Consider the following 27591-nt stretch of genomic DNA (forward strand, 5'->3'; position numbering starts at 1 on the left):
CCTGTATTTAAGGATGCTGCAAAGATAGCTGTCAAGGTCCCAGTTATTTTCTCTCCCGCTTCCCTCAGTAACCTGGGATAGATCCCATCCTGACCTGGGAACTTGTCTATTTAATGCCTTTTAGAATACCCAACTCCATCTTCATGCCTACTTGACCTAGAGTAATCAAACATCTATCCCTAACCTCAACATCCGTCATGTCCCTCTCCTCGGTGACTACCGACACAAAGTACTCATTAAGAAATTCACTCATTTTCTCTGACTTCACGCATAACTTTCCTCCATTGTCCTTGAGTGGGCCAACTCTTTCTCTAGTTACCCTCTTTCTCCTTATATATGAATAAAAGGCTTTGGGATTGTCCTTAACTCTGTTTGCTAAAGATATCCCATGACCCCTTTTAGCCCTCTTAATTCCTTGTTTCAGATTGGACCTACTTTCCAAATATTCTGTCAAAGCTTCATCTGTTTTCAGTTGCCTAGACTTTATGTATGCTTCCTTTTTTCTCTTAGCTTTTCTCACTATTTCACCTGTTATTCATAGTTCCCTAATCTTGCCATTTCTAACCCTCATTTTCACAGGGACATGTCTGTCCTGCACGCTAATCAACCTCTGTTTAAAAGTCTCCCACATATCAAATGTGGATTTACCCTCAAACAACTGCTCCCAATCCACCTTCCCAGCTCCAGCCAAATTTTGGTCTAGTTGGCCTTCCTTTTGGACCATGCTTGTTTTTGTCAATGAGTCTTCTAAAACTTAGGAATTGTGATGACTATACTCAAAGTAATCCCTAACTGAAATTTCAGCCGCCTGGCCAGGTTCATTCCTCAACAGCAGATCCAGTATGGCCCTTTTCCGAGTTGGACAATTTACATACTGCACTACCAAACCCTCCTGGATGCTCCTTACAACTTTTACTTCATCTAAACCTTTAGCACTAAGTGAATCCCAGTCAGTGTTGGGAAAATTAAAAACTCTCATCACCACCCTGTTGTTCCTACATTTTTCCATAACCTGTTTACATTTTTGTACCTCTATATCACGCTCACTATTGGGAGGCCTGTAGTACAGTCCCAACATTGTTACCGCACCCTTCCTATTTTTGAGCTCTGCCCATATTGCCTCACTGCTCGAGTCCTCCATAGTGCCCTCCTTCAGCACATCTGTGATATCCTCTCTGACTAGTAATGGAACTCCTCCACCCCTTTCACCTCCCTCTCTATCCCACTTGAAACATCTATATTTTCAGATATTTCTTTGCTAATCTTGCCCTTCTCTCAACCAAGTCTCAGTAATAGCAATAACATCATACACCCAGGTACTAATCGAAGCCCTAAGTTCATCTGCTTTACCTACTACTCTTCTTGCATTAAAACAAATGCACTTCAGGCCATCTGTCACTTTGCGTTCATTATCTGCTCCTTGCCTCCTCTTTCACTTAGTAACGCTGACTTCATTATCTAGTTCCTTACAGGCTTTAATTACTGCTTCCTTACTGTTCATTAGCCTCCTCATTTGGTTCCCACCCCCCTCCCACATTAGTTTAAACTCTCCCCAACTGTGTTAGCAAAGCATCCCCTATGACATTGGTTCCAGTCCTGACCAGGTGTAGACTGTCCAATTTGTAATAGCCCAAACCTCCCCAGAACTGGTCCCAATTCCTAAAAATCTGAAAGCCTCCCTCCTGAAACACCTCTAAAGCCACTCATTGATCCTGCCTATTCTTTAATTTCTACTCTGACTAGCATGTGGCACTGGTAGCAATCCTGAGTTTACTACCTCAGAGGTCCTACTTTTTAACTTGACTCCTAAATCCCTAAATTCTGCTTATAGGATCTCATCCCTTTTATTATCAATACCATTAGTGCCTATATGCATCATGACAACTGGCTATTCACCCTCCTGCTTCAGAATGTCCTGCAGCCAATCTGAGACCTCCCTGACCCATGCACCTGGGAGGCAACATACCATTCAGGAGTCTCGTTTTGACCACAGAGCCACCTAAATACTCCCCTTGCAATTGAATTCCCCTATGATTATAGCCCTTCCACTCTTTTTCCCACACTCTGTACTGCAGAGCCAGCCACAGTGCCATGAACCTGGCTACTGCTGCCTTCCCCTGGTGAGCCCGTCTCCCCCAAGAGTATCCAGAATGGTATACCTGTTTTGGAGGGAGATGAGTGCAGGGGACACCTGCACTGCCTTCCAGCTCTTTCTCTGCCATTTGGTCACCCAATCCCTTTCTCTCTCAGCAATCCTAAACTGCGGTGTGACCAATTCACTAAATGTGCTATCCATGACCTTCTCAGAACCGCAGATGCTCTAAAGTGAGTCCATCCACAGCTCCAGAGCGGTCATGCCGTTGAACAAGAGCTGCAGCTGGACGCACTTCCTGTACGTGAAGGGGCCAGGGATATCAGCTACGTCCCTGAGCTCCCACGTTGAGCCACTGCCCAAATATATTGGTTCATTCTCCTTCTCAGAGCGCAATTCAATCACTCCCATTCAGCTCTTCACTCTCACTGTTCCCGCTTCTGCTGTAAATTAGAGGCCACTGATTCCACGAGGTAAGTATTTCAATGGGAAAAATACTTTCCTGGCACATTATCTATGTAACCATTTATGCCATTGACAGTCAAAAAAATGTATTAACCTCCATTATAAATATATTCAAAGACTGTGCTTCCACAAATCTCTGGGATACAGAATTCCAAAGATTCCCCATTCTCTGAGTAAAATATTTCCCTTCATCTTCATCCTAAATGTCATTTCCCTTATTTTTAAGTTCTGCCCCCTGTTTCTAGACTCCCCAGCCTGGGGAGACATCTTTCCTGCAAATATCCTGTCTCTCCATTTAATCCATTTGTATGATTCAATGACATCATTTATCATTCTTTGAAACTCTTTGAATACAGGCTCAGTTTGGCCAATTTCCCATGTCAGGAGGGGAATTCGGCCCCAAACTAAGCCTAGGATTGGTATGAAACTGGTGTTTAAGACTCTATAATGGTGGATGGCAGGCAAGCTCTCAAGCGATGCAACAATCATATTGACATGAGCATTTGAGCTGTGCACATAAAACATAAATAAGCTATTTCAATATACAACTAAGGACACATGCTTTTTGGGGATGGCATTAGCAAAGTTTATTTGTAACTGACCACAGTCTGCACCTTGCATTCTCCAGTCAGTTTACTTTGGTGCTAGGCCACCAAACCAACATTCTTTGAAGACACTATTGAAGATTGACACCATAAGACTACAAGACATAGGAGAAGAGATAGGCCATTCGGCCCGTTGGGTCTGCTCCATCATGCAACCATGTCTGACCACGTTTCTCAACCCTATTCTTCTGCCATCTCCCTATAACCTTTTTTCCCCTTAGCAAACAAGGATAATATCTATCTCTGTCATAAATACAAGCCATGGCTTCCAAGTCCTGAGCGGCAATGATTTCCACAGATTCACCACTCACTAGCTGAATAAATTCCTCCATACCTCCGTTCCAAAGGTCATACTTTCTCACTGAAGCTGCTCAGGCCCTAGTCTCTCCTACTAGTGGAAACATCTTCCCCTCATCTACAGTAACCAGGTCACTCAGTATTTTGTAAGATTCAATGAGAACCCAATCATCCTTCAAAATGCTGAGAACAAACTCAGAGTCCTCAACCACTTCTCAAATGACAAGCCTTTCATCGCAGGATAATCTTTGTAAACCTCTTCCGGATGCCTTCCAATGCCAGCACAGCCTTCCTTAGATATGGAGTCCCAAGCTGCTCATAATATTCCAAATGCTGTCTAGCCAGAGCCTTATACAGTCTCAGCAGGATATCTCTTCGCTTGTATTCTAGCTCTCTTCAAATGAATGCAAACATTGCATTTGCCTTTCTAACTGCCAATTGAACCTGCATGTTAACCTTAAGAGAATCCTGAATTAGGACTCCCATGTTCATAGTTGGCCTTACTCAATTGTAAAAACTGATACCAGCTTCTCCCTCTGAAACTGCATCGTGAATTCTGTCACTGCCACAAGGGGAATCTATCACGTTAATCTCAGTAATCAATTCTGTCTCATTACACATCACCAAATCCAGAATTGTTTGTACCACAAGCTGCTCCAAAAAAACATCTTGTAGACATTCCACAAATTCCTTTTTTGAGATGTGCTACCAATCTGATATTCCCACAAATCAACCAACACTTGGTTCAGCTGTGATAACTATGAACCACAGTGGGGTCCACCAACTTCCACACCATGCAGTTACACACATTGCCTGGCCTGGCATCTCTTACTTTAATTATTTATTTCCTACTTTAATATTTGAAAGTTTCTCACTGGTCTCTTAGTTTGCATCCTCTAAATATTTTACTTATTTACCTTCAGTCTAAAAGTAACATCTCATGGGTAGTCAGATTAGTTACTATCACCAACCAGTGAACATACAGTTTACACAGTGATGTCACTGTTTTGTGCGGGGCCCCTGACCCTGGGCTTGTTATTCTGTTTAATAGAAGGTGGTGTCGATGGTAGCCATGATGTGGAGGTGTCGGTATTGGACTGGGGTGGACAAAGTTAAAAATCAGGGCTTTTGCCCAAAACGTTGATTTTCCTGCTCCACGGATGCTGCCTGACCTGCTGTGCTTTTCCAGCACCACTCTGATCTAAACTCTGGTTTCCAGCATCTGCAGTCCTCACTTTTGCAAAGTTCAAAATCACACAACACCAGCTTATAGTCTAACAGATTTATTTGGTGTACTTCCGAATAAACTTGTTGGACTATAACCTGGTGCTAGATGATTTTTAACTCTGTTTAATAGAAACCTTGTAAACCAAGAGCCAAAAAAAAGCAAAAAATCATCACTTCCCCTCTGCTCCAAATTCTCATGCTGCCTCTCAATCACCAAACTATATACTCACTCAGGCTGTGTCAAACTCTGGATATGGTCTCTCCTTCCCGATAGCGTGAAAATTACTGAATTGTAAGTTCCTCCAGTCCAGCCGTTGGATACTTCAGCACTTGCACTACATCTGAATTGAAATGGAATCCACATTCTAGTTCAGGATCACAAACAAAAGTCTTTGCCACTTTTGTAAATTGAAGATCACTGACTGGGGCGGCACTGCTGCTTTACACCAAGTTTGAATCCACCTTAGGGCAATTGTCTGTGAAGAAGTCTGCACATTCTCCACATGCTCGGGTTTCCTCCAGGTGCTGGGTTTCCTCCCATAGTCCAAAGATGTGCAGGTTGGGTGAATTAGCCATGCTAAATTGCCTAAGGTGGTCAAGGGGTGTGCAAGTTGAGTGGATCAGCCATGCTAAATTGCCTAAGGTGGTCAAGGGGTGTGCAAGTTGAGTGGATCAGCCATGCTAAATTGCCTGTAGTGGTCCAGGGGTGTGTAGGTTGGGTGGATCAGCCATGCTAAATTGCCTATAGTGGTCAAGGGGTGTGCAGGTTGAGTGGATCAGCCATGCTAAATTGCCTATAGTGGTCAAGGGGTGTGCAGGTTGAGTGGATCAACCATGGGGAATGCAGAATTACAGGGATAGGGTGGGGTGGGGACGGGGATGGGTCGGGATGAAGTGCTTTTTGGGGGATCAATATAAACTCAATGGGCCAAATGGCCTGCTTCATACTGTAGAGATTCGATGATTCTATAACTTGAAAGTCACTGGAATTTGGAAATCTCACACATTAATACTTAAATTGTGAATCACCAGAAGTCTGTTATCCTTCAAATATAACTAAACACATTCCGAAGACGTCTACAGTCTGACATATAACTGTTTCCTGAGTTTGCAAACACCTAACTTTAATGTGTGAATCTTGTATTCTGACAGGTGTCGATATATGCTGCCCCAGATAAGTGGAGTCAGACACATTATGCACTGGAGGCTGCCGTGAAACTCTTGGAGTTTTATGAACATTACTTCAATATCTACTACCCACTTCCAAAACAGGGTAAATCAAACATTGGGTTTCAATATAGATATGAAGTAAAATATATTATATACAATGTGATGCAATTTGTAAGGTGTGGGAAAATTGATTTGAAAAGGGCTGAGAGAAATGGGAGGTAATAATCTCATAGGAGTAGAGTGGGTAGAGAGAGAGAGATTGTGAAAGAAGAGGTTAAGAATAGAGATTATGGGGGAGGGGAATTGGACAGGCTGAAAATCTAGCAGGTGATAGGTGTGGAGTGGATTTCTTTTGGATTCTGATCCCTTCACTGAACACACTCTGAAGTACTTAATTGTCTGTTAAGTGCTTTGGGACTTCCTAAAAATCAGGCAAAATATGACCAAACAGCAAATTCTTTATTTCAGTGATTCAGTCCAGTGAGCAATGTTTTGAATTAAGTGATGCCAAAATAAATGTAAATTGTTGAATCTAAATTCTCTTTCAGGTCTTATATTGTGACATTGTAATTGTTACTGATACGATAAATGATTGAGAAAGCACACTAAGAAGTAATACATTGAGAATTTTTTTTAGATTTAGTTGCCATTCCAGACTTTCAGTCAGGAGCCATGGAGAACTGGGGTTTAACGACTTACAGGGAAACATCTCTACTGTATCACCCTGAAACGTCCTCTGCATCAGATAAACTGTGGATTACCATGGTGATAGGTCATGAACTGGCTCATCAGGTACTGTCTGTCTCTTATAATTTACTTTTTACTTTGGCCTGTATCCAGATTCATGAGGCTCTTGCATGTTAGTTGACTTTATACTCGTAATTGATAAAGTCCTGTGCCTAGTGCATAATGGTTGATAAAAGTCATTGTGTAAATGGAACTACAGCTCCATTATAAATATTAATTGTCTGTTAATCAAAATCAACAACAGGCTCATGTGAAAGACTATTGGTTTAGACCACAGCTTTACTATCCACTGGTTCAAGTTTCATCCATTATTTTGGCATTAAACAAGTAAAACATGTTCCAGGAAGGTACTTACAAAAATGATGAACTGGTTTCATATAAAAAGTTCAGATTTGACACCATCTTTGTAATGTTATTAAATGTACTTTCTTTGTGGTCATGGCTTTCTTGATAGCATTTGTACCTCTGACCCAGATATTTGAGTTCAATTCCACACTAGTACTTGAACACACAAATCTAGGCTTGCATTCCAGTGCAATTCTGATTGAATGCTGAACTTCAGACATATCATCTTTTCAGTTGAGGTGTCAATCTGAGGCCTTGTCTGCCCTGTCAGGTAAAGGACCCATGGTATTATTTTAAAGGAGAGTAGGCAAGCTTTCTGGGCTTCTGTTGATGTCCAGGCCTTACCACAATGTATTATTTGGTATTATCACCTAGCAATTTGTGGAAACTTTCACAGTGCAAAATATATTTTCCACATTGCAACAGTTACTTCACTTCAGAAGTATTTCATGAGCTTTTATGTGACCTATCCTTATTAAAGTTATCATATGCTTTCAAGTTTTTCTTTATATCTTACAGTCTGAATATTTTAAGCATTTTTAAGATCATTCTCCTCTAATTTATTTTTATATATCTGTTGTAATATGAGATAATTCCCAGTCTCCTGAAAGTACAAGATTTGTAGAATCTCTTTATATTTACTAGCTAAATGAATGGTAAAGGCACTATTTTCTAACCAGACAATAGGGTTGCTCTCCTTTTAATGAGAGACAACTAGTGATGGCGGTCACTGTGCGTTCTGTTGGATCTATTTCTCCAAGGCCACCCAATGGAGCCAAGTACTTGCATGTTGGAGCTACCACACTAATGAGAACATAGACAGATCACTCCATCTTTTACTCTAGCCTACTGAAGGTCTCTGACAGGTCTGCATGATGTCCCTCTGCCTCTCCCTCCAGTTTAACCTGGTCACATACGGCTGAGACCAGAGGCACGACTTCTAAAAGGGGCTGAGAGGGAGCCAGTCTCCAGTAGGAGCCAAATGTCAGAGTCATCTGGTGTTTCTCCCTCTGCCAACAGTGGGCACCTGTCAATGAGAAGGAAAAGCACTGGAGAGGAAGGGTCAGTACTTTGAGAGGTGGATGCAAGCTCTTGAGTGCACATCATACATGCAATGCTAAATCTTGCAAGCTATGACACTTTGCAAGGTATCTGTGCACTGGCAGAGTTGGATTGAGGAGGAGGATGCAGCAGCACTGACCTGGATTACGATCTTGGACCACACTGGATGGGTCCGATGAGAGACCTTACTAGTTGGGTAACCCAGGAAGAGGATCTGCCTTCTACTTGTGACCCCATCCAGCATCACCAGGAGGGCAGCATTGGAGAACCTGGGAGCTAGTTTGGAATTCTTAAGGGGATTCTTTAGGATTCTAGGGGCAGGCACCACAGGGCAAGCTCAGGTTTGCAGTGAGTGAAGTGCTGTCCAACTGGCATTTAGGCATGGCACCAGAACCTTCAATCATTGAAGGTCCCATCAGTGACAAGAACTTTCAGCTTGCTCAAACATAATGCATCAAATGATTTATGCTACATCTGACTTGTGTAGGTGATGAGCTGAGAAGCATGTGATTGCAGCAAATAACACATTCCATGCATTAAAAGATATGAAGACATCCATTGCGCTTAATTTCATACTTTCCTTTAAAAATGTAACATTTTGGCATATGGCCCCAGCAATAACTCTGACATAGGAAGAGAGGAGGGAGAAGAATCCCAGAAGTAAGGATTTTTACTGAATTTTAAACAGTCAAACTCTCGTTGAAATATTTTCAACAATTTTCATGCTTAACGGTCACCCATAGTAGTAGGCTGCTTCTGTGTAGGATACAAAAACAGTCAGGAAGTAAATAAGTTAGTTTTCGATAAGGAGGTCAAATAGAACTTGGAATCTTTGGGGTTTGAACTGGTGGGAGGGACTGGAAGACATCAGGATCTTCAAGATTGTTGTGGAGAGAATGGAGTATTTAGGTTTGGGTTTGTGGGGTTGGGAAGTGATTTGGCTTTTAAGTTTTGGAAGAGGTTGGGGGTCTGTGGGGTTTGAATTGGTGGGGCTGGGAGTTGGAGAGAAATCAGCAACTTTAGGGTTAAGCTTATAAGGGAGAGGGGAGAGGTGAACAGGAGAGTTCAGTTGCTTGCTGGAGAAACATTCCTGGTCCCTGGCCCACAAGCAGTGCAATAAAATCAGTTAGATGATAGATTGTGAGTTTCATGCCTCCTTCCATCTGCTGGGTTTCCCAAATGCTTAGGAATCCTGGCATTCAGCTGCTAAAAATAAAAAAAGAATTAAAATGGAGACCAGTAGCCTCCTTAGAATATTTAGTTACCAGAGTGGATTGGTCACGAGCTCCTGTCATCAATCCAATTAACTTCCTTAAAAACAAGTAGGAGGAATGGGATCAGGTTTCTCAGTTGTTGTTTAATAAAGATGCAGCATATTTAAAGTTGCCCAGCTATAGAATATAGATTCAGTGGTCGCTGTTTGAATCAAAATGTGATGACATTTCTGTGAGCCCTTCACTTTAAGGAAACCATTTTCAAATTAGAGCCTGTATTTGATTATGCCATAACCATTATCAGATGGGTATATAGTCCTTTAAAAAAACCATTGTATTTCACTTCTGAAACTAGAAAAGGGATAGTAGAAATATTAGTGAATATCTATCTTTCCAGTGGAGATTTTCAGGAAATCATTTCAATAATTATTGAATTCAAAATGACAAAAAAGTTTATTGGATCCCTAATGAATATCATGTTTTTCTTTAGTGGTTTGGTAACTTGGTAACCATGGAGTGGTGGAATGACATCTGGCTGAATGAAGGATTTGCCAGGTACATGGAGTTTGTCTCTGTCGATTCCACTTATCCAGAGCTGCAAGTTGTGAGTAAACGTTTCTAGCGCTTGGTTTGTGAATAAACCTTTCTCACTATTGGTGACTTCATAGCAGGATATATAACTCTGTTTAATTCTTTTAATACTTCCTCTTTACAGGATGATTATTTTTTGAACACTTGTTTTGGAGCAATGGGAAGAGATTCAATGAATTCATCACGCCCCATATCCACACCTGCAGAAAGTCCAACTCAGATAAAGGAAATGTTTGATACTGTCTCTTATGATAAGGTATTTGTGGCACTTACTTGAATGTGTTGTCTAATGTCACAGACTTTGAAACAATGTTTGCTTATTGCTGTTCTTTGTTAACATTATTAATTGTTGATGGTGAAGTTAACATTCTCACAGACATTGTTGGGTAGATGTGCACTAAGTCCTACATATGGTACAATTGCAACATTTAAGAGGCATTTGGATGGATGTAAGAACAGGAAGGGTTTTGGAGGGATATCGGCCGGGTGCTGGCAGGTGGGACTAGATTGGGTTGGGATATCTGGTCGACATGGACGGGTTGGACCGAAGGGTCTGTTTCCATGCTGTTCATCTCTATGACTCTATGACTCTAATATCGCATCAAAAATGTTCATATGTAATTTTTATTTATTAAGAGTATCAGATCAATATTTTCCTTCTCACCATTCTAAAATGAACACATTGGAAAAGAAGGACCAAGTTATCATTTATGTCTTAAACTTTATAAAATACTTGAATTAGGTCACTTTTATCTTACATGCTCAAGTAATAATTGCACTGATATCCAGCTAAAGCAAATCATTCACAGCAGAATCACAGTACAGCACTGACTAGATTAATTCATTGCAATGTCCAGAGTACGCAAGGGTGAAGTTCAATACAAAGTTGCATAATTTAACTGACTTGATTTAATGATCAGTAGAATGCTTAACTATCCACCATCAGTCATTAGCACCTAAATAAGGAACACTAGTAATTTGAGTTTTTCAATAATAATTAAGATTTCCATACTCTAAAGAATCTTCGGTCTTTACAGTTTGGTATTTCTGATAGACTCCAGTATCTAGATTCTGATAATAGGCGGATAAGATGTGCACTTCACTTTTTAGAATAGATTGTATACATCAGTTTTGTGTTGTTTGCTCGCCCCTGGAATCTTTGGATGCATGATTGGTGACTGTTTCAAACTATTTATTTTCCCTAGCACTCTTCCTAATGTAGTCAACCTTTCAATTAACAACAAACAATTCGTGATAAACAAGAGATTGTAAATGTACTGTTCACAGTGGAGGATAGTCTTCATGTACTACAAGGAAATTCTAGTTTGAATACAGCCTGTAAACTTACCAGTAAATCTTGGTTGTAATATAGGTCACTTTCTCCGTGCTCAAAGACTTAAGCTGTTAAACTAATAGTTTGATACATTAAATTTTCTCTATGGTGTGTTATGCTTTATTTTTCTCAGTCTTCAATTTAAACTACCTGGAAAACAAAATTCTGTAGTGTTCCACTGTAAGCACCATATCTCTAGGTTCTAACCTTGGAAGACAATACAGCTTAACTATCTCTAGTACTATCAAATGGGCTTTTATTCACCAATGACATGCTCACTAAAGCACAGTGTCATTCAGCTCCGAATCTCATTCAGACTTGGTCCAAGGAAAAGAGCTGAACTCCAGAGGAAAGATGAAAGTGGCATGAGAGTGGCTTGACTGAGAGTGGCACAAGGAGCCCCAGTAAAACTGGAGTCAATATGAAACAGAGGAAGATGTTAAACAGGTTGAAGTCAAACTTAGCTCAAGGGGAAGATAATTGTGATTGTTGAAGGTCAGTCATCTCATCTCCAGGACAACTCTACAAGAGCTCCTCACATCAGTACTTTGGTCCCTATCATCTCTAGCTCTTCATCAATGGCCTTCCAGCATAAGGTGTCTGCTGATGATTAACCAATGTTCAGCACCATTTACAACTCCTCAGATGTTGAAGTAGTCTGTGTCCAAATGCAGCAAGGCATGGGCAACATTTCCCTGATAATTGGCAAGCAACATCTACACCTCAAGTGTCAGGCAGTGGCCATGGTCCAGCAAAAAAGGAATCCAACTGTTACTCATTCAAACCCATTGGCATTACCAATGCTGAATCCCCTGGTATCATCATCCTGGGGGTTACTATTAGAGATGTACAGCATGGAAACAGACCCTTTGATCCAACCTGTCCATGCCGACCAGATATCTCAAACCAATCTAGTCCCACCTGCCAGCACCAGGATTTGGATGCGAGCATAAGAGGTACAGTTAATAAGTTTGCAGATGACACCAAAATTGGAGGTGTAGTGGACAGCGAAGAAGGTTACCTCAGATTATAACAGGATCTTGACCAGATAGGCCAATGGGCTGAGAAGTGGCAGATGGAGTTTAATTCAGATAATTGCAAGGTGCTGCATTTTGGGAAAGCAAATCTTAGCAGGACTTACACATTTAATGGTAAGATCCTAGGGAGTGTTGCTGAACAAAGAGACCTTTGAGTGCAAGTTCATAGCTCCTTGAAAGTGGAGTCGCAGATAGATAGGATAGTGAAGGCGGCGTTTGGTATGCTTTCCTTTATTGGTCAGAATCTTAAGTACAGTAGTTGGGAGGTCATGTTGCGGCTGAACAGGACATTGGTTAGGCCACTGTTGGAATATTGCGTGCAATTCTGGTCTCCTTCCTATCGGAAAGATGTTGTGAAACTTGAAAGTGTTCAGAAAGATTTGTAAGGATGTTGCCAGGGTTGGGGGATTTGAGCTATAGGGAGAGGCTGAACAGGTTGAGGCTGTTTTCCCTGGAGTGTCGGAGGCTGAGGGGTGACCTTATAGAAGTTTACATAATTATGAAGAGCATGGATAGGATAAGTGGACCAAGTCTTTTCCCTGGGGTGGGGAGTCCAGAACTAGAGGACATAGGTTTAGGGTGAGAGGGGAAAGATATAAAAGAGACCTAAGGGGCAACTTTTTCATGCAGACAGTGGTACATGTATGGAATGAGCTGCCGGAGGAAGTGGTGGAGGCTGGTACAATTGCAACATTTAAAAGGCATTTGGATGGATATATGAATAGGAAGGGTTTGGAGGGATATGGGCCGGGTGCTGGCAGGTGGGACTAGATTGATTTGGGATATCTGGTCGGCATGGACGGGTTGGACCAAAGGGTCTGTTTCCATGCTGTACATCTCTATGACTGTATGATTCTATGCAATTTCAAAGGGCAAGATGCTGGCCCAATCAGTGAGACTGATATCCCGTGAACAATTTTTTCAATCTAAAGAACTCCACTTGTCTTCTTTTAATATTTTTGAAGAATGCTCATGTTCCTCCATCCTCATTCAATAATTTCTTGTTAGTTCTTTTCTCCACCCAACTTACCCTTAGGACCTTTTTTAAGCACCAGTTTTAATTCTGTTTCCCAATGCTGCAAGCTTCGCATGAATAATTCACTATTGACCAGATGAAACATGTTAGTACATGCATTTTTATTTCAAGACTCCAACTGACACAGCTTAGAATGTTGCTTAATTTCATGAAGCAGTTTTGTCACAATGCTTCATGATACAGTTTAATTGATATGCTGTGACTTGTTTTATTTACTGTGATGTTGAAAACTTGAAAGTGCACTTTCTTTGTCCTTGACAGTGTATTTTCTTTGGCATTCAGTGTAAACTTGTGCATAAAATTTTTCTTTGCAATTTTATTGGTTAATTTCTGCAAATCTTCATTTGTTGATATAAGCAAAGTGTCATCATCATTGTGGATATTGTTGATACTGTTTCCTCCTTTCTTATATCTTTCATCCCTTCAATTCCTGTAAGAATTTACTCACTGCTGGGCAGAGACAGTTCGATGAGGGAACAAAACCTTATCTAACCCTTCTTTTGATCACTTTCCAAGAACTAAATGTTTTCCCCAATTCCAGCTTTACTGCCTAATTCTGGTAAATATTCATGATAAAGCTTTGTGTTGATGCTGATATCTTCAGAATTTTCAGAAGTTAATTACATCAAATTGAAATGCAAAATTAAGTTCAATCTTAAGGACCTTCATGTTTGATCTTGTAGTGCAGGTGAATAGCACACATCATCTCTACCTATTTAAAGGGTGTGTGCATGTCCACATTACATGTAACTCACATTTTGTGTCTTTTTAAATGTAGGGAGCTTGTATTTTGCACATGTTGAGAAATTTTCTAACGGAGGAGGTATTTCAAAGAGGTTTAGTTCATTACCTACGAAAATACAGCTACAGAAATGCCAAAAATGAAGACTTGTGGAACAGTATGGCCAATGTAAGAGTTTTTTCTATTGCCTGAAAGTTGGATTATGTATTTCAAGAAGAATTCAGCACTTGTTTAATACAATATCATTCTAAAGCCTATTAATTGTTTCACTATCTTTAAATTAGTTTCTCTGTTAAATGTGATTATTTCCAATGCTTTTGGAAAAAATGAATTGTGGCAACCTATCATTCAATTCAGAAATTCTAGGATTGTATTAATATTTTTCTTAATGGTTAACACCAGCACTTTTAAATGGAGCTGGTTGCCATCTCTTTTCTGTTCTATTTTTCTGCACTGTTTGAATTGATTTCTTATTGGTTAACTTTGTTTGGGGTTTTACTCCAGATGTTTTTCTGAGGCTTAAAAAAGAGATTTGTTTTTAAATTTGTTCCTTAGATAAGGATAAAACTGACTAGGCCAGCATTTATTGCCCATCCCTAAGTGTTAAGAGTCAACCACATTGCTGTGGGTCTGGGGTCACATGTAGGCTAGACCAGGTAAAGATTGCAGATTTCCTTCCCTAAAGGGTATTAGTGAACCAGATGGGTTTTCTTCCGATAATCAATATTGGTTTTAGAATTTTTTTCATTTAATTGAACTCAAATTCCATCATCTACCATGGCAGAATTGGAACCCAGGTCCCCAAAATATTGTCTGGGTCTCCAGATTAATAGTCCAACAATAACATCACTATCCCATCAATTCACCTACATTATTATTTTCCTTTCAAACTAGAACGCATCTCTTAGAAGCCTGTTACTCAGGTTATTGTAATGATTTCAGAAATTAAATAAACCAATCTCCTCATTATTGCTCCTCAGGCATTGGTTGTGTTATGCACCATCATGTGATCATTCCTGACTTTGGAAAAAGAGTAAACTAAACCCACCACGCTAAACATAGTTGAAGCAATGACCTTGTAAACAGATTTATTGAACAAAAATAGATCACTGTGACACATTTCAAATTTGCAGTAATTACAGACTTCACTATTTACTTTCAAAATGACACAAAATAGTGTTCATTTGCTGTATGAAATGGCAGTGGGACCAAAACCCAAATATTAATCTTTGGCTCAATTGATCTTTTTGTTAATTTTCTTTTACTTTACAGATTACATCACATTTACATTCCTACTTATCACTTGCTTTGCCTTCAGAATGTGATAAATAAATACCCCTAATCTGTGTTTGAAGACCTAAATCATTGCTTGAAGGCCTAAACCATTGTCTCGTGGATTTCTGAGTAAGGGTCACTGAACCCCAAACGTTATCTCTGATTTATCACCACAGTTTTTGCCAGATCTGCTGGGCTTTTCCAGCAATTTCTATATTTAGGTCTCGTGGATTGTTTATTTTATAATCAAAGAAAATCTTGTAGGATACGTGATGCAACTCATAAGCCAACATAGCTGATGGAAATTTCAATTGGAACAAAAGTAAAAGCAAATTTCTGCAGATGCTGGAATCTGAAACCAAAAGAGAAAATGCTGGAAAATCTCAGCAGGTATCTGTAAGGAGAGAAAACAGCTGACGTTTCGAGTCTAACTGACCCTTTGTCAAATGCTTTCAAAATTTGCTTAAGATAACAAGCTAGGTATTCCTGAAATACCAGAACTCAATAAGCAATTGTAAAATGAATCTGAAAAAAAATGATTAATTTTACAAAATTCTTTCAGGAACTGTTACAGAAACTTTTGATTTACAGCCTGGAAATGAAGCATCTGCTTCATGATCTTTGGGGATTATATAAGTTTGTGAAGGTAATGCAAAAACAATTTCTGTTTTGATATGCCAACAGACTTGTACGGAGGAAGACTTTACCTCAGGTGGATTCTGCTACAGTGCCTCACAAGCTGCTAAAAATGCTGTAAGATGTGATTCATTTTAGTCTTTGTTAAACCTTGTAAAGTCTGGTCACTGATCACCTCTGAGTATACTCAAATTGCAATACCTCACATTTGTCATAAGTATCTACATAATTACAACCTGTGGGATCTTAGAATTCTTGGGATCAGGTCTTGGTGCTGAGTGGAATTAATTTAAATAGTATTGGGAAATCAAAAAAAAAAGCTTGATGCATATGGAGAATTTTTAATAGTAGTAATTTAATGAAAAGATTACTTGACCATGAAGTTCCTTAAATTATGATGTTTATTTTATGTTACACATTTCTAGTTGTATGTGATAGGAATTATCAACCTTCACTCAAATTCCTGCATTTGCTGAGTTTGTTGCTGCTTTGGAATTGTGTATATAAATATTTATCATCAGCCTGTTCAGAAATATACAAACACAGATCTGGGGAGGTGGGGCTGGACCTTCTGGCACCTAAGGAGGGACACTACCGGTACCACAAGTGCCCTTAAAAAAGAAACAATCAAACCACCGATGAGGGTGTGAGAGAAGTAAAAAGTAACTGAATTAATAGAATGCAATTGCACCTTCATTTATGCAAGACACCATACCTAAGCATCTACATCCAAGTAATCTGCCATTCAAAGTCACAACCATTAGGTTAAAAGTAAATTTTGATTGCTAATGCATTGTATGTTTGTATTTGTGTTAACACTTTTAAAAAGTCGGGGAAAAACAAAACATTGTTTCTTAAGCTGTACTGTGCCTTTCTATTCCTCAGTACCTTTATGCAGGGGAACATTTAGATATCAAGGAAATTATGAACACATGGACACTTCAGCAAGGAATACCAGTGATAATTGTCGATCATAATGGGAGTAAAGTCAACCTAAAACAAGAGCGCTTTCTTAAGGGGGTACTCCCAGAAGACCCCACCTGGGACTCACTGCAATCTGGGTATTTATGGCTCTGTTATATTCTTTTTAATTTTCTTCTTTGTTTTGATTAAATTTTATTTGTCTTTGTGGATAAAGTTATAGGTGCGATCTGAAATATTTTAAAAATCAAATACACTTCTCACGATTTTTGCAGCTACCTGTGGCATGTCCCACTAACCTATATCACAAGCAGTTCGAAAGCCATTGGTAAACACTTACTGAAAACAAAAACAGGTACGTATGCTGCAAGTTGCTGTTTTCCAACAAAGTAGTACTACCTGAAAAGAATCCAAATAAAACTTAAATAAAAGCAAAGATTTTTTTGAAATATATCTTAATGAAGATTTAATTTAAACTCACCTTGTATAGTATTTAAAATAGCTCAAACATTGTAATTCAATTTTACTGTATAATGCTTGTAATATTATGTACAATGTAGTTCTATGATAGCTAAAGCCATCCTTTAACACTTGAAAATGAAATAGTGTGTATTCCCACTGAATTATCTCATTTGGCAGTTTTATTTACTTGATAGCCCTCTTGCTGATAATTTAAGAAGTTGAAGTTCAAGTTACCTTTTTAAGAACCTAATATGGACTGAAACTTCTGTAATGAAATCAGGAGTTGCTGCTTAACTTGGAAATATTAAAGTGAATAAGTATTCTGGTGGCTCTCAATGGACAGCAGCTAAAAATGGACTAATTGCTTATGTATTAATTGTTGTTTCTGGGATTTTCCTATGAATAAGTTGGCTGCTGTGTTTATCCACAAGCCAATTCATTGTTTATAAATGAAGGAACACTGAGACACGATACTAATGTTGTAACTACTGAGTTAATTGAGTGTAGATGTGTGACTTCTTTATTCGTGTTGATATGTGAATGCTCCAGGATTGATTCAGAGCAGCTGTTGTTAATTGGAACAAATATTTTAGAAGTATTCACTTCCAATTTTTTTCAAAATAATGAAAAAGAACTATTTCTTGAGTCTCTTATGGCGCAGTTGCAGTGTCCCTGCCTCTGAACCAGGAGTCCGTGATTCAAGTCCCACACTGTGTAATGATTTTTCTCTGTAGGGATTTGTAGAAAAGATTAGTGGTCAGTATTGATGCTGGGCTAAGGAGAGAAAGTAAACTTGTGGGGAAGACAGGCTGGCTCCTGCTTCCTCCTTTACTGAATAAATATTTGCCTAATTAACACATTGTGTCATTGCATGTTTATTTATCAATTGCTTTTCCGAGAGTATATTTGATTCTCTGCATCAACGTTTCTCAGAAGGGTTAAGGATGGGATCTGATCCAGGCGGCTTTTCTTTTGCTAGCGTGATGGGCCAACTACATTCTGTCCAGTGTTCTTCCTATATTTCTCCATTTGATCTGTTAGCTTTAAGAATTTCTCTTTACTAATTAGCTTCATTAACTTAATTTTACCTCAATCAGATCATATTGAACTAGATGGAGAGGCTCAATGGGTTAAATTTAATGTGGACATGAGTGGATATTACATTGTACATTATAAGCGTGCTGGATGGGATTCTTTGATTAATCTGCTGTGGCAGAACCACACATTACTGAGCCAGAAGGATCGAGCAAACCTGATTCATAATGCTTTCCAACTTGTCAGGTATTGTAGAAAGTTACTATTACTGTATTAACTATTATGTTCAATCATAAAGTTAGTGTATCAAAAATATGTTACTGGAATTGTGCTTAATTTAAGATCGACGTTTCAGGCATGAGCCCTTCTTCAGGAATGAGGAAGGTGTGCCAAGCAGGCTAAGGTAAAAGGTAGGGAGGAGGGACTTGGGGGAGGGGCATTCCGTGGCTCAACACTTCAACTCCCCCTCCCACTCCACCAAGAACATGCAGATCCTTGGACTCCTCCATCACCAGACCATAGCAACACGACAGCTGGAGGAAGAGCGCCTCATCTTCCGCCTAGGAACTCTCCAACCACAAGGGATGAACTCAAGATTTCTTCAGTTTCCTCATTTCCCCTCCCCCACCTTGTCTCAGTCCCAACCCTCGAACTCAGCACCACCTTCCTAACCTGCAAAACCCCCATCCCCCAAGTCCTTCCTCCCTACCTTTTATCTTAGCCTGCTTGGCACACCTTCCTTATTTCTGAAGAAGGGCTTATGCCTGAAAGGCCGATTCTCCTGCTCCTTGGATGCTACCTGACCTGCACTTTTCCAGCAACACATTTTCAGCTCTGATCTCCAGCATCCGCCATCCTCACTTTCTCCTACTTAATTTAAGATCACCCATTTTACACAGAGCAACAATGTCACATGGCATCCCACCTGCCCAATCCTGTGTTAGTGCTGCCTGCTAAAATATTTTAAATCCATGCTTGTATTTCCCAATCCAATGAGAACACAGCAGAAACATTTATCTCACCCTGGTTTCCTATGTTCCACCAGAGAATCCCCGGCACCAGGCCATTGGCGGACTGCTTTCACCCCACTCACTACTACTGAGCTCCTGACCATTTTGGCTTTTCACAACCATCATTCCTTTCCTTTAGTACAGTAATCGGTGATGGGCTAAATGTGTTGGGTGTGTCACTAGCAAGGCTTGCATTTGTTGCCCATCCCTAACTGCCCTTGAACTGGGTGGCTTGCTGTACACTTCAGAGGGGCAGTCAAGATGGGTCTGGGGTCACATGCAGGGCAGGCCAGACCAGGTAAGGACAGGACATCCCTAAAGGACATTAATACAGGTCGTTCTGCTCGAACATGACAGTTGTGTTCCTCTGCAACCTCGCGCTGTACGAAATTGCACTATGGAAAACTGCTATAGAAAATTGCGCTGTAGAATATCGAAAATAGAAAATCGCAATACCAGTTCAGTAGAATGTTCAGATAATGCAAACTATGTCCACTATTGGTTAGTCGGGTTATAGCCAATTCACACTGATAAAATGCGCATTATAAGGAAATGACCTGTAAAGTGGATGGGTTTGTATGATTAGTAACAACGGTTACACAGTTACTAAAAGAGTGACGAGAACCTTAGGCTAACATTCCAGGGCACTTGGCTTCAAATCTCACCACAACAACTGTTGAAGTTTGAATTTAATAAAAGCTGGAATTAAACACTAATCTAACAGCAATGATTACACAATTGCCCTGTGCACAAGTGCCCTGAAACATTAGCCGAAGGTTCTCATCACTCTTATAGTGACAATGCCACTATGCTACTGCCTCCATTCAATTTGACTGAGTAGTGCCAGCCAGCTAAAGAGCTTACCTTAACTGTAACTTAGCCCTTTCAGCTGTTGAGCAGGGCCCATAGAGGCTTAATTTTCTTTTTACTATTTGCCATCAGTTGTCTTTCTCTCCTCCTGTGACTTAATGTAGTGTTCTTATTAGTATCAATAGTTCAGCCACTTCCTCCTGAACTCCCATCTCACTCTGGAATTTTTATATGCTGCCTCTTCATTGGCCACTTTAACTTTTTGACTCTGCTTAATGTCCTATAGCAATCAGGCCATTCACCCTGTCACATTTTGCCTTGCTTCAGCTTTCTTTTCCTCTTCCTTACCACAAAGATTCATTCTAATACCCTGCTCCTCAGCCTCTAGCTTTTCTCTTAGCAGATACTTTTTGATTAACCATTGGTAACCAGTAAGAACTGAATCTTAACATATTCTATCAGCATGAGCCATAAATGCCAGAATAAAGCATTTTGTATGGGTGAAAGTTGAGAACAATTTGCATTTGTTGTGGGGGCATCACTTACACTCAGTATTTGAACAGGAAGTAGTTATTCACAAAAACTGACAAATAAATAAAAATAGCTTGTTTGAAATAACTTGCTTGATGACAATCGTCCTCATATCAGGTGATCTAACTTTGATCTGTGTGCTGGTGAAGTAAATATAGAAAATCAAGGGGTAGCTATTGAGGAGCCTACACCTTCTGATCCAAGATTGTTTCTTGCTATCATACCTGTTCAGTTCCGTACTAACGAAGCTCCTTCACCTTTCCTTCCTGCCTGTCTTTCTGAAAAACCACATACCTCTGAATATTTATTTTCTAGCTTTGATCTCCTTATCACTTTGTATTATCATTGCGTTATTGAGGCATACAGCATATAAACAGGCCTTTCAGCCCACCATGTGTATGCTGACCAACAAACTTTAAACTGCACTAGAGTTCATCTATATGCTTCTTAAATATTGTCAGAGTACCTGCCTCCAATGTCCTCTCAGGTGGCACATTCCATATTTCTAACACCTTCTGAATGAAAAATAGATCTCCTTTAAAATACTAACTTGCCACATTAAAATTATGCCCTTTCATCTCAGACATGTCTGCCATGGGGAAGAGATTCTCACAATTTGTTCTGAATATACCTCTCATAATTTTGTATACCTCAGTCAGATCAAACCCCCCTCACCCCCGCCTCTTCTGCTCCAAGGAAAACAAACCCAGCCTATCCAGTCAGTATTACTAACTGAGACTTTTCATTCCAGCCAACATCCTAGTGAATCTCTCCTGCATCCTCTCCAGTGCAGTCACATCCTTCCAATAGTGTGGTGACCAGAACTGCACACAGTATTCCATTTGTGGCCTAACAGTGTTTTAAAAAGTTGTCATAAGACTTCTTTGCTCCTATATTCCATGAATGTATAACCTAGCTAGTGAAGGCAAGGATCTTGTATTCTTTCTTCACCATTCTGTCTACTTGTGCTGACACCTTCAGGGATATATGGTTTTGTCACCAAGGACCTTCTGTTCCACAGTATTCCCAAAGGACCTACCATTCATTGTATAAATGTGTCCTTTATCAGACCTCCCAAACTGTACCACCTCAAAATTATCAGGATTAAATTCCATCTGCCATTGCTCTGACCAGTTTACCAGCTCAGTAATACCAGACTGTATACTGAGACTATCTTCCTCGCTATCAACAATACCACCAATTTCCATGTTATCAGCAAACTTACTAATTATATCTTCCATATTCACATCCACGTCATAAATGTACATAACAAACAGCAAGGGTGCCAGCACCAAACCCTGTGGTAAACTGCTGGTTACAGGCTTCCAATTACAAAAACAGCCCTCCACCGTCACCCTTTGCCTCCTATTTGGAAGACAATTTTAGTTGCAGTTTGCCAACTTGCCTTGGAACCCAGCGGCTTTTACCTTTTGATCAGCCTTCCGTGTAGGACCTTGTCAAAGGCTTTAATGAAGTCCATGTAAACCACATCAAATGCACTATCCTCATCAATATATTTAGTCACCTTTTCAAAAATCTCAGTTAAATTAGTCAGATTGGATGTCTCTGTATCAAATCTACACTGACTATCCCTGGTCAATCCCTGCCTTTCCAACAAGATAGATTCAATGATGTTGAAGCTTCACTAACAAGTTATTGTGGGCTATCAATGATGGAGTTGAAATGGACTAGTCAGATAAACACTGTGCCAACTAAAAAAGGTCAGACACTCAGAATGCTGCAGAGTAACTTGCCTCCTAGCACCATATACCTGTCCACCATCTACAAGTTGTGAGTGTGATAGAATGCTTATCCACTTGTCTGTATGAGAGCAACTCCAGTGGTACATGAGGCTTGATTCTATCCAGGAAGAAGCAGGCTATTTGATTTTCACCCCTTTCAGCACCTTCAACATTCACTCCCTTCATCACTGCTGCACTGTAGCAGCAGTGTGTACCACCAACAGGATGCGCTGCAGAAATTCATCAAGGCTCATTTGACAGTATCTTCCTGACATGTAATCTTGACCATCTAAAAAACCATCAAAAAATGAATGGGAATATCATTGCCTTTTAAGTTCCCCTCCAAGTCTTACACCATGCTGAGTTAGAACTATATCACCATTCTTTCACTGTCACTGAGTCAAAATCCTGTAACACCCTCCTTAACACGCCTTGGGTATCCCAACACACATGGACTGCTGTGGTTTAAGAAGGAACCTCACCTGCTTACCTTCTACAAGGCAATTAGGGATGGGTAATAAATGCTAGACTAGTCAGTGACATCCATATCCCATGAACAAATGAAAATTAGTTTGATTGCGAATAAAATTTGATCTTTGGTTTTGCTGGAACAGTTTAACAAGTGATTATTGCTGTATTTAGTGCAGGAAAGTTGTCACTTGACCGAGCACTTGACTTGACCCGTTACCTCAGGCATGAGAACAAGATCATTCCAGTGTTGCAGGGTCTGGATTACCTTGAGGTGTATTACAGAATGGTTCTGAGAAGAAATATCTCTGATGTTGCAGCAAATCTGAAGGTAAGATTCTTATGTGTTACTTGACCAATATTTATTCATAGTGATAAAAATGATAATGATGGAAACTACATGATAAAATTTGATGGTTTAACATTAATATTACATTTTTTAGATATCATTAAGTGCACTAAATTCAAAAGAGAACAAAATTGACTGGGAGACTTAGAAAAGATCAGAGCTTTCCCAGTTTGTAGACTTAATAGACACGAAACTTACTGTTGGTCATGTGTCAGTTGAGTTTCATGTAAATATATTGTCTCATGTCATGGAGCAGTTGACCAATCCAAATTTTTAACAGCAAGCATGTATGCAGAGCCCATTTATGAAACCCTTTGAAAGTTTGGAAATATTTGAAGCAACCTGGTTATGTATGCGTACAAATTCAATTAATGTTTTTTTCCCATTTTACCAAAGCTCTCCTTGTACCTACAAATACCAGTCATAATAAAGTCCCCAAAGAACTTAAGACACTTTGCTTATGGATTTTTAACATCCATCCTCCAAAGCATATAAATTCATGCTTTGTAATGCTTCCATGTGCAACAGTAGATTTAAAGCCTTACTCATCCCAAATAATCAGTCATCATGTTAAGGGAGTGGCTATAGACAATTCTGTTATGGAGACCATCAGACCATAATCCAATTTTGTCCCCTCCTCAGCATGCAATAAAATAGCAAGAGAACAAACTGGAGAGGAAACCCTATTTGTTTTACTGGGGGAAATGAGCTAGCTGTCATGTAAATGTTGATAATGGACTTGGCTATGTCATGGCTTACCATAGCCTAATGACTGAACACACAACTAATAGACCCTTATCTCTCAGCAACATATCAGATTTCCATTTATCTAATGAACTATGGGGGATCTCTGTAGTTAATCTTTAAATATGTGTTAATTTTATGAGATTTTACACCAACTGTCTTTCACCTATGAGTTTAATTGTATGCTGCTACTTATGTTTCAGGGATATATCCTGCAGTTTTTCAAACCCCTGATCGATAAGCAGTCATGGAGTGATGATGGCACGGTGTCAGAGCGATTACTGCGGTCCAATGTCCTGGAACTCGTCTGTGAACTCGAATACCCTCCTTGTATTCAGAAAGCATCTGACTATTTTAATCAGTGGAGGAAATCCAATGGAACCATGAAGTTAGTAACCATTAAAATAGTTTCCCATTTGTGTCTTGTGATACTGTTTTGCTTAGCACCTCGTCATGCCTTTTTGGGAAGTTTTAATATATTGAAGTGTTATTGTGTACACTAAAGAGTAATAAGATGAATGACCCAGTCATCTGTTTTGGTTACTACTAGTTGAGGACAACATTAATAGCTATGGGACCTCTCTACCTAATGTATCAAAAAGGTCTTATAACTCTGTTCTTTCTCCACTCGGAAGTTACTGGCATTCCATCATCAACAATATTTAATTTGAACGACAGTCCCTCTGAGATCCGTATTGGTGTACCTGGAGTTTACACAGAACTTTACCTTTTGATACATGTAAGAATGCTGTCCAGTTCAGAAAGTATATGATTTCTCCTGAATTAAGCATTACAAAAATGAGTTTTATTTCTTCATGAATTGATTGAAAGATTTCTTTGCACATTGTAGATACATGAGAAAGGATTACATTAGCAATGTGGGGGCTGCAGTGCAGAGCCCACCCACGATCGCGGTGACTTTCCTCGCAGCTGGCACTGATGTTAATTGCTGTAAGGCAAGACCTTTAACCCTTTTCTCAGAAGGAATTCCTGCCTTCGGGAGCCAGTCACATGGCCAGCCACTGTGTAGTACCAGTAGCACCAGCCAGCAGATGTCTCTACTGCTAGTAGTACAGGCAGTCCCACCAGGCACAGGTTAGGCAAGAGAGTCCCTCCAGGCCCAGGTAAGGCAAGAATCTCAGCAAGGGCTGGAGTGAGAGGGTTTTCGGTTCAGGAGGCTCTGGTAGGCTTAAATAGACCAAAATGCTTGCCAACATCCGCAATGTACGCCACTGCCCTTTGCCAGACAGGAGCTGTATGCAGGAGAGAAAGTGAGGTTTGCAGATGCTGGAGACTCAGAGTCAAAAAGTGTGGCACTGGAAAAGTAGAGCAGGTCAGGCAGCATTTGAGGAGCAGGAGAATCAATGTTTGGGGCATAAGCCCTTCACCAGGGATTGGGGGGTGAGGGGTAGGGGAAGGGGGCTGAGAGATAAATAGGAGGATGGGGCTGGGGGAAAGACAGCTGGGAAGACGATAGGTGGATGCAGGTGGGATGTGTTTGTGATAGATTGGTGGGGAAGACAGACCGTATAGGTGGGAAGGCAGGTAGACAGGGGTGTGCGGGTAAAATGCACATCTTCCTATATAGCACGTGTCTACAACCGCCCCCCGCCCCGAGTAGAATAACAGAAGGATGGAATGAAGCCAGTAATTGGACACTTAGGGGCTGCAGTGAGCCCAAGGATGGATAGAGTACCAGATGCCTGTAAAATCTTAGATAGGTTTGCAACAACCAAAAAGACTATCCACTGGATACTACATGTCCCCTACCTTCATGCCCGTCAGCGGAGAAGTAAAATCCAGCCCAGAAAAAAATCACAGTCAAAGAATACACTTCTCAAAGGTCTGATGAAAAAATGTTATAATTTCTTGTAATAAAAACAGAATTGATCTTATTGAGGTCAATTTTCCAATCCTGTAATCATCCAGCATTAAACCAGAAAATAACACAGTAAACATGACATGATAAAACAAAGAACTATAGATGCTAGATATCTGAAATAAAAACAGAAACTGCAGAAACTCTGCAGTTTTGGTAGTATCTGTGGAGAGAAAGCAGAGTTAACATTTTGGGTCCAGTGACCTTTCTTCAAAACTGAATTCGCCTGGGAAAAGGCAGTATTTATCTGGATGACGAAGAGTTGGAAGGAAAATAAGTGAGCAATGGTTCGAGACAGAGACTCGAGAGAGAGGGAGGGGAAGAAAGGGATTTTTGATAGTAAGTCAGGGAAGAAAAGAAGCTGGATAGGTAATAATGGGGACAATAAGTGGGTGAAACTGGGTTGGCTGTACTGAAACTGGGTTGGCTTCAGATTCCTGAAGAAGGGCTTATGCCCGAAATGTCAAATTTCTTGTTCCTTGGATGCTGCCTGACCTGCTGCGCTTTTCCAGCAACACATTTTCAGTTCTGTACTGAAAGTAACTCATGTCATGACAAGACCCTAGGATTTGGAAATGAGTAAAATACATAGAGGGAGGTGTTCAGGCTCTAAGGTTATTGAGCTTGATGTCGAGTCCTGAAGGCTGCAATGTTCTCAAGCAGAAAATCAGATGCTGTACTTCCAGCTTGCACTGGGATTTTCTGGAGCATTGCAGCATGTCTGAGACGGAAATTATATATCATCACTATTAAAAAGTATTTACGTACCACAGCATGAATTTCAAGCACTCCCACTTTATGGCCTCCACAAGTGCATATCAAAAAAAAGATCAGAGACTGAACATTAGAGGTTTCTACTTCTATTACCATATGGTCTGAGAATTGTTGTACAAAGGGACTATTATAGAAAATAGTCTTCATTTAATCACCATCTATCCTGTGAAAATTTACTTTGAACTATGTATAAAGGTCTTGGGATTGATCAATCTCAAATCTTCTTGGTGAAGCACTGTATAGATGGCATGGTGGCTCAGTGGTTAGTACTGCTGTCTCTCCGTCAGGGACCCAGGTTCGATTCTGACCTCGGGTGACTGTCTGGGTGGAGATTACACATTCTCCCTGTGTCTGCGTGGGTTTCCTCCAGGTGCTTCGGTTTCCTCCCACAATCCAAAGATGTGCAGGTTAAGTGAATTGGCTATGCTAAATTGTCCACAGTGTTAGGTGCGTTAGCCAGAGGTAAATGTGAGGGAATGGGTGTTGGTGGGTTATTCTTCAGAGAGTCAGTGTGGACTCATTGGGCCGAAGGGCCTGTTTCCACACTGTAGGGAATCTAATCTAAGAACCTATTAATAAAAATGATCAAATGTCACAGAGCTTGTTTTCTAAACATGCCTATAGCTGTTTCTTGTGAATGAGTATTTTACAGGGGAATTTGACAAGCAAACACACACTCTTTTATTGAGCACATGCTGTTAATTTTGTAGCTTACCAACTGATGTCCTGGAGGTTGTGTACTCTGTGGGTGCCCAGAGCAGTGATGGATGGGAATACCTTCTGAAGAAATACACCCAGTCAGTGTCTGGTGCTGAAAAGAATAAGATTGTGTCTGCATTGACAAGTAGTAGAGACCCAGAAAAACTGGAACGGTATGTAACATATTTATATATCATCAGATCTCTTATGGCATCTTACACAGTGAGTCAGAAGTCATATAGCGAAAGGGAAAGGCTGGCCTGTGGACATGGTTCAAAGTGTATACATAGGAC

The 27591-nt window shown here is 40.2% G+C and overlaps 1 protein-coding gene across 1 annotated transcript in view; it reads left to right on the forward strand.

Moving 5' to 3' along the window:
• The window catches only part of erap2 (endoplasmic reticulum aminopeptidase 2), a 77996-nt gene that overhangs the window by 39162 nt on the left and 11243 nt on the right, over positions 1-27591 (forward strand). Inside the window, exons 5-16 of the mRNA XM_060836928.1 lie at positions 5839-5959; positions 6494-6648; positions 9715-9828; positions 9940-10071; positions 14000-14131; positions 15923-15991; positions 16760-16935; positions 17071-17150; positions 18355-18538; positions 23028-23184; positions 24150-24334; positions 27310-27471. Of these exons, the coding sequence (XP_060692911.1) occupies positions 5839-5959; positions 6494-6648; positions 9715-9828; positions 9940-10071; positions 14000-14131; positions 15923-15991; positions 16760-16935; positions 17071-17150; positions 18355-18538; positions 23028-23184; positions 24150-24334; positions 27310-27471 (1667 nt within the window). The remainder of the gene's footprint in view (positions 1-5838; positions 5960-6493; positions 6649-9714; positions 9829-9939; positions 10072-13999; positions 14132-15922; positions 15992-16759; positions 16936-17070; positions 17151-18354; positions 18539-23027; positions 23185-24149; positions 24335-27309; positions 27472-27591) is intronic.

This window comes from Hemiscyllium ocellatum, chromosome 2, assembly GCF_020745735.1.
Source record: "Hemiscyllium ocellatum isolate sHemOce1 chromosome 2, sHemOce1.pat.X.cur, whole genome shotgun sequence".
In the NCBI taxonomy this organism is placed as follows: Eukaryota; Metazoa; Chordata; class Chondrichthyes; order Orectolobiformes; family Hemiscylliidae; genus Hemiscyllium; species Hemiscyllium ocellatum.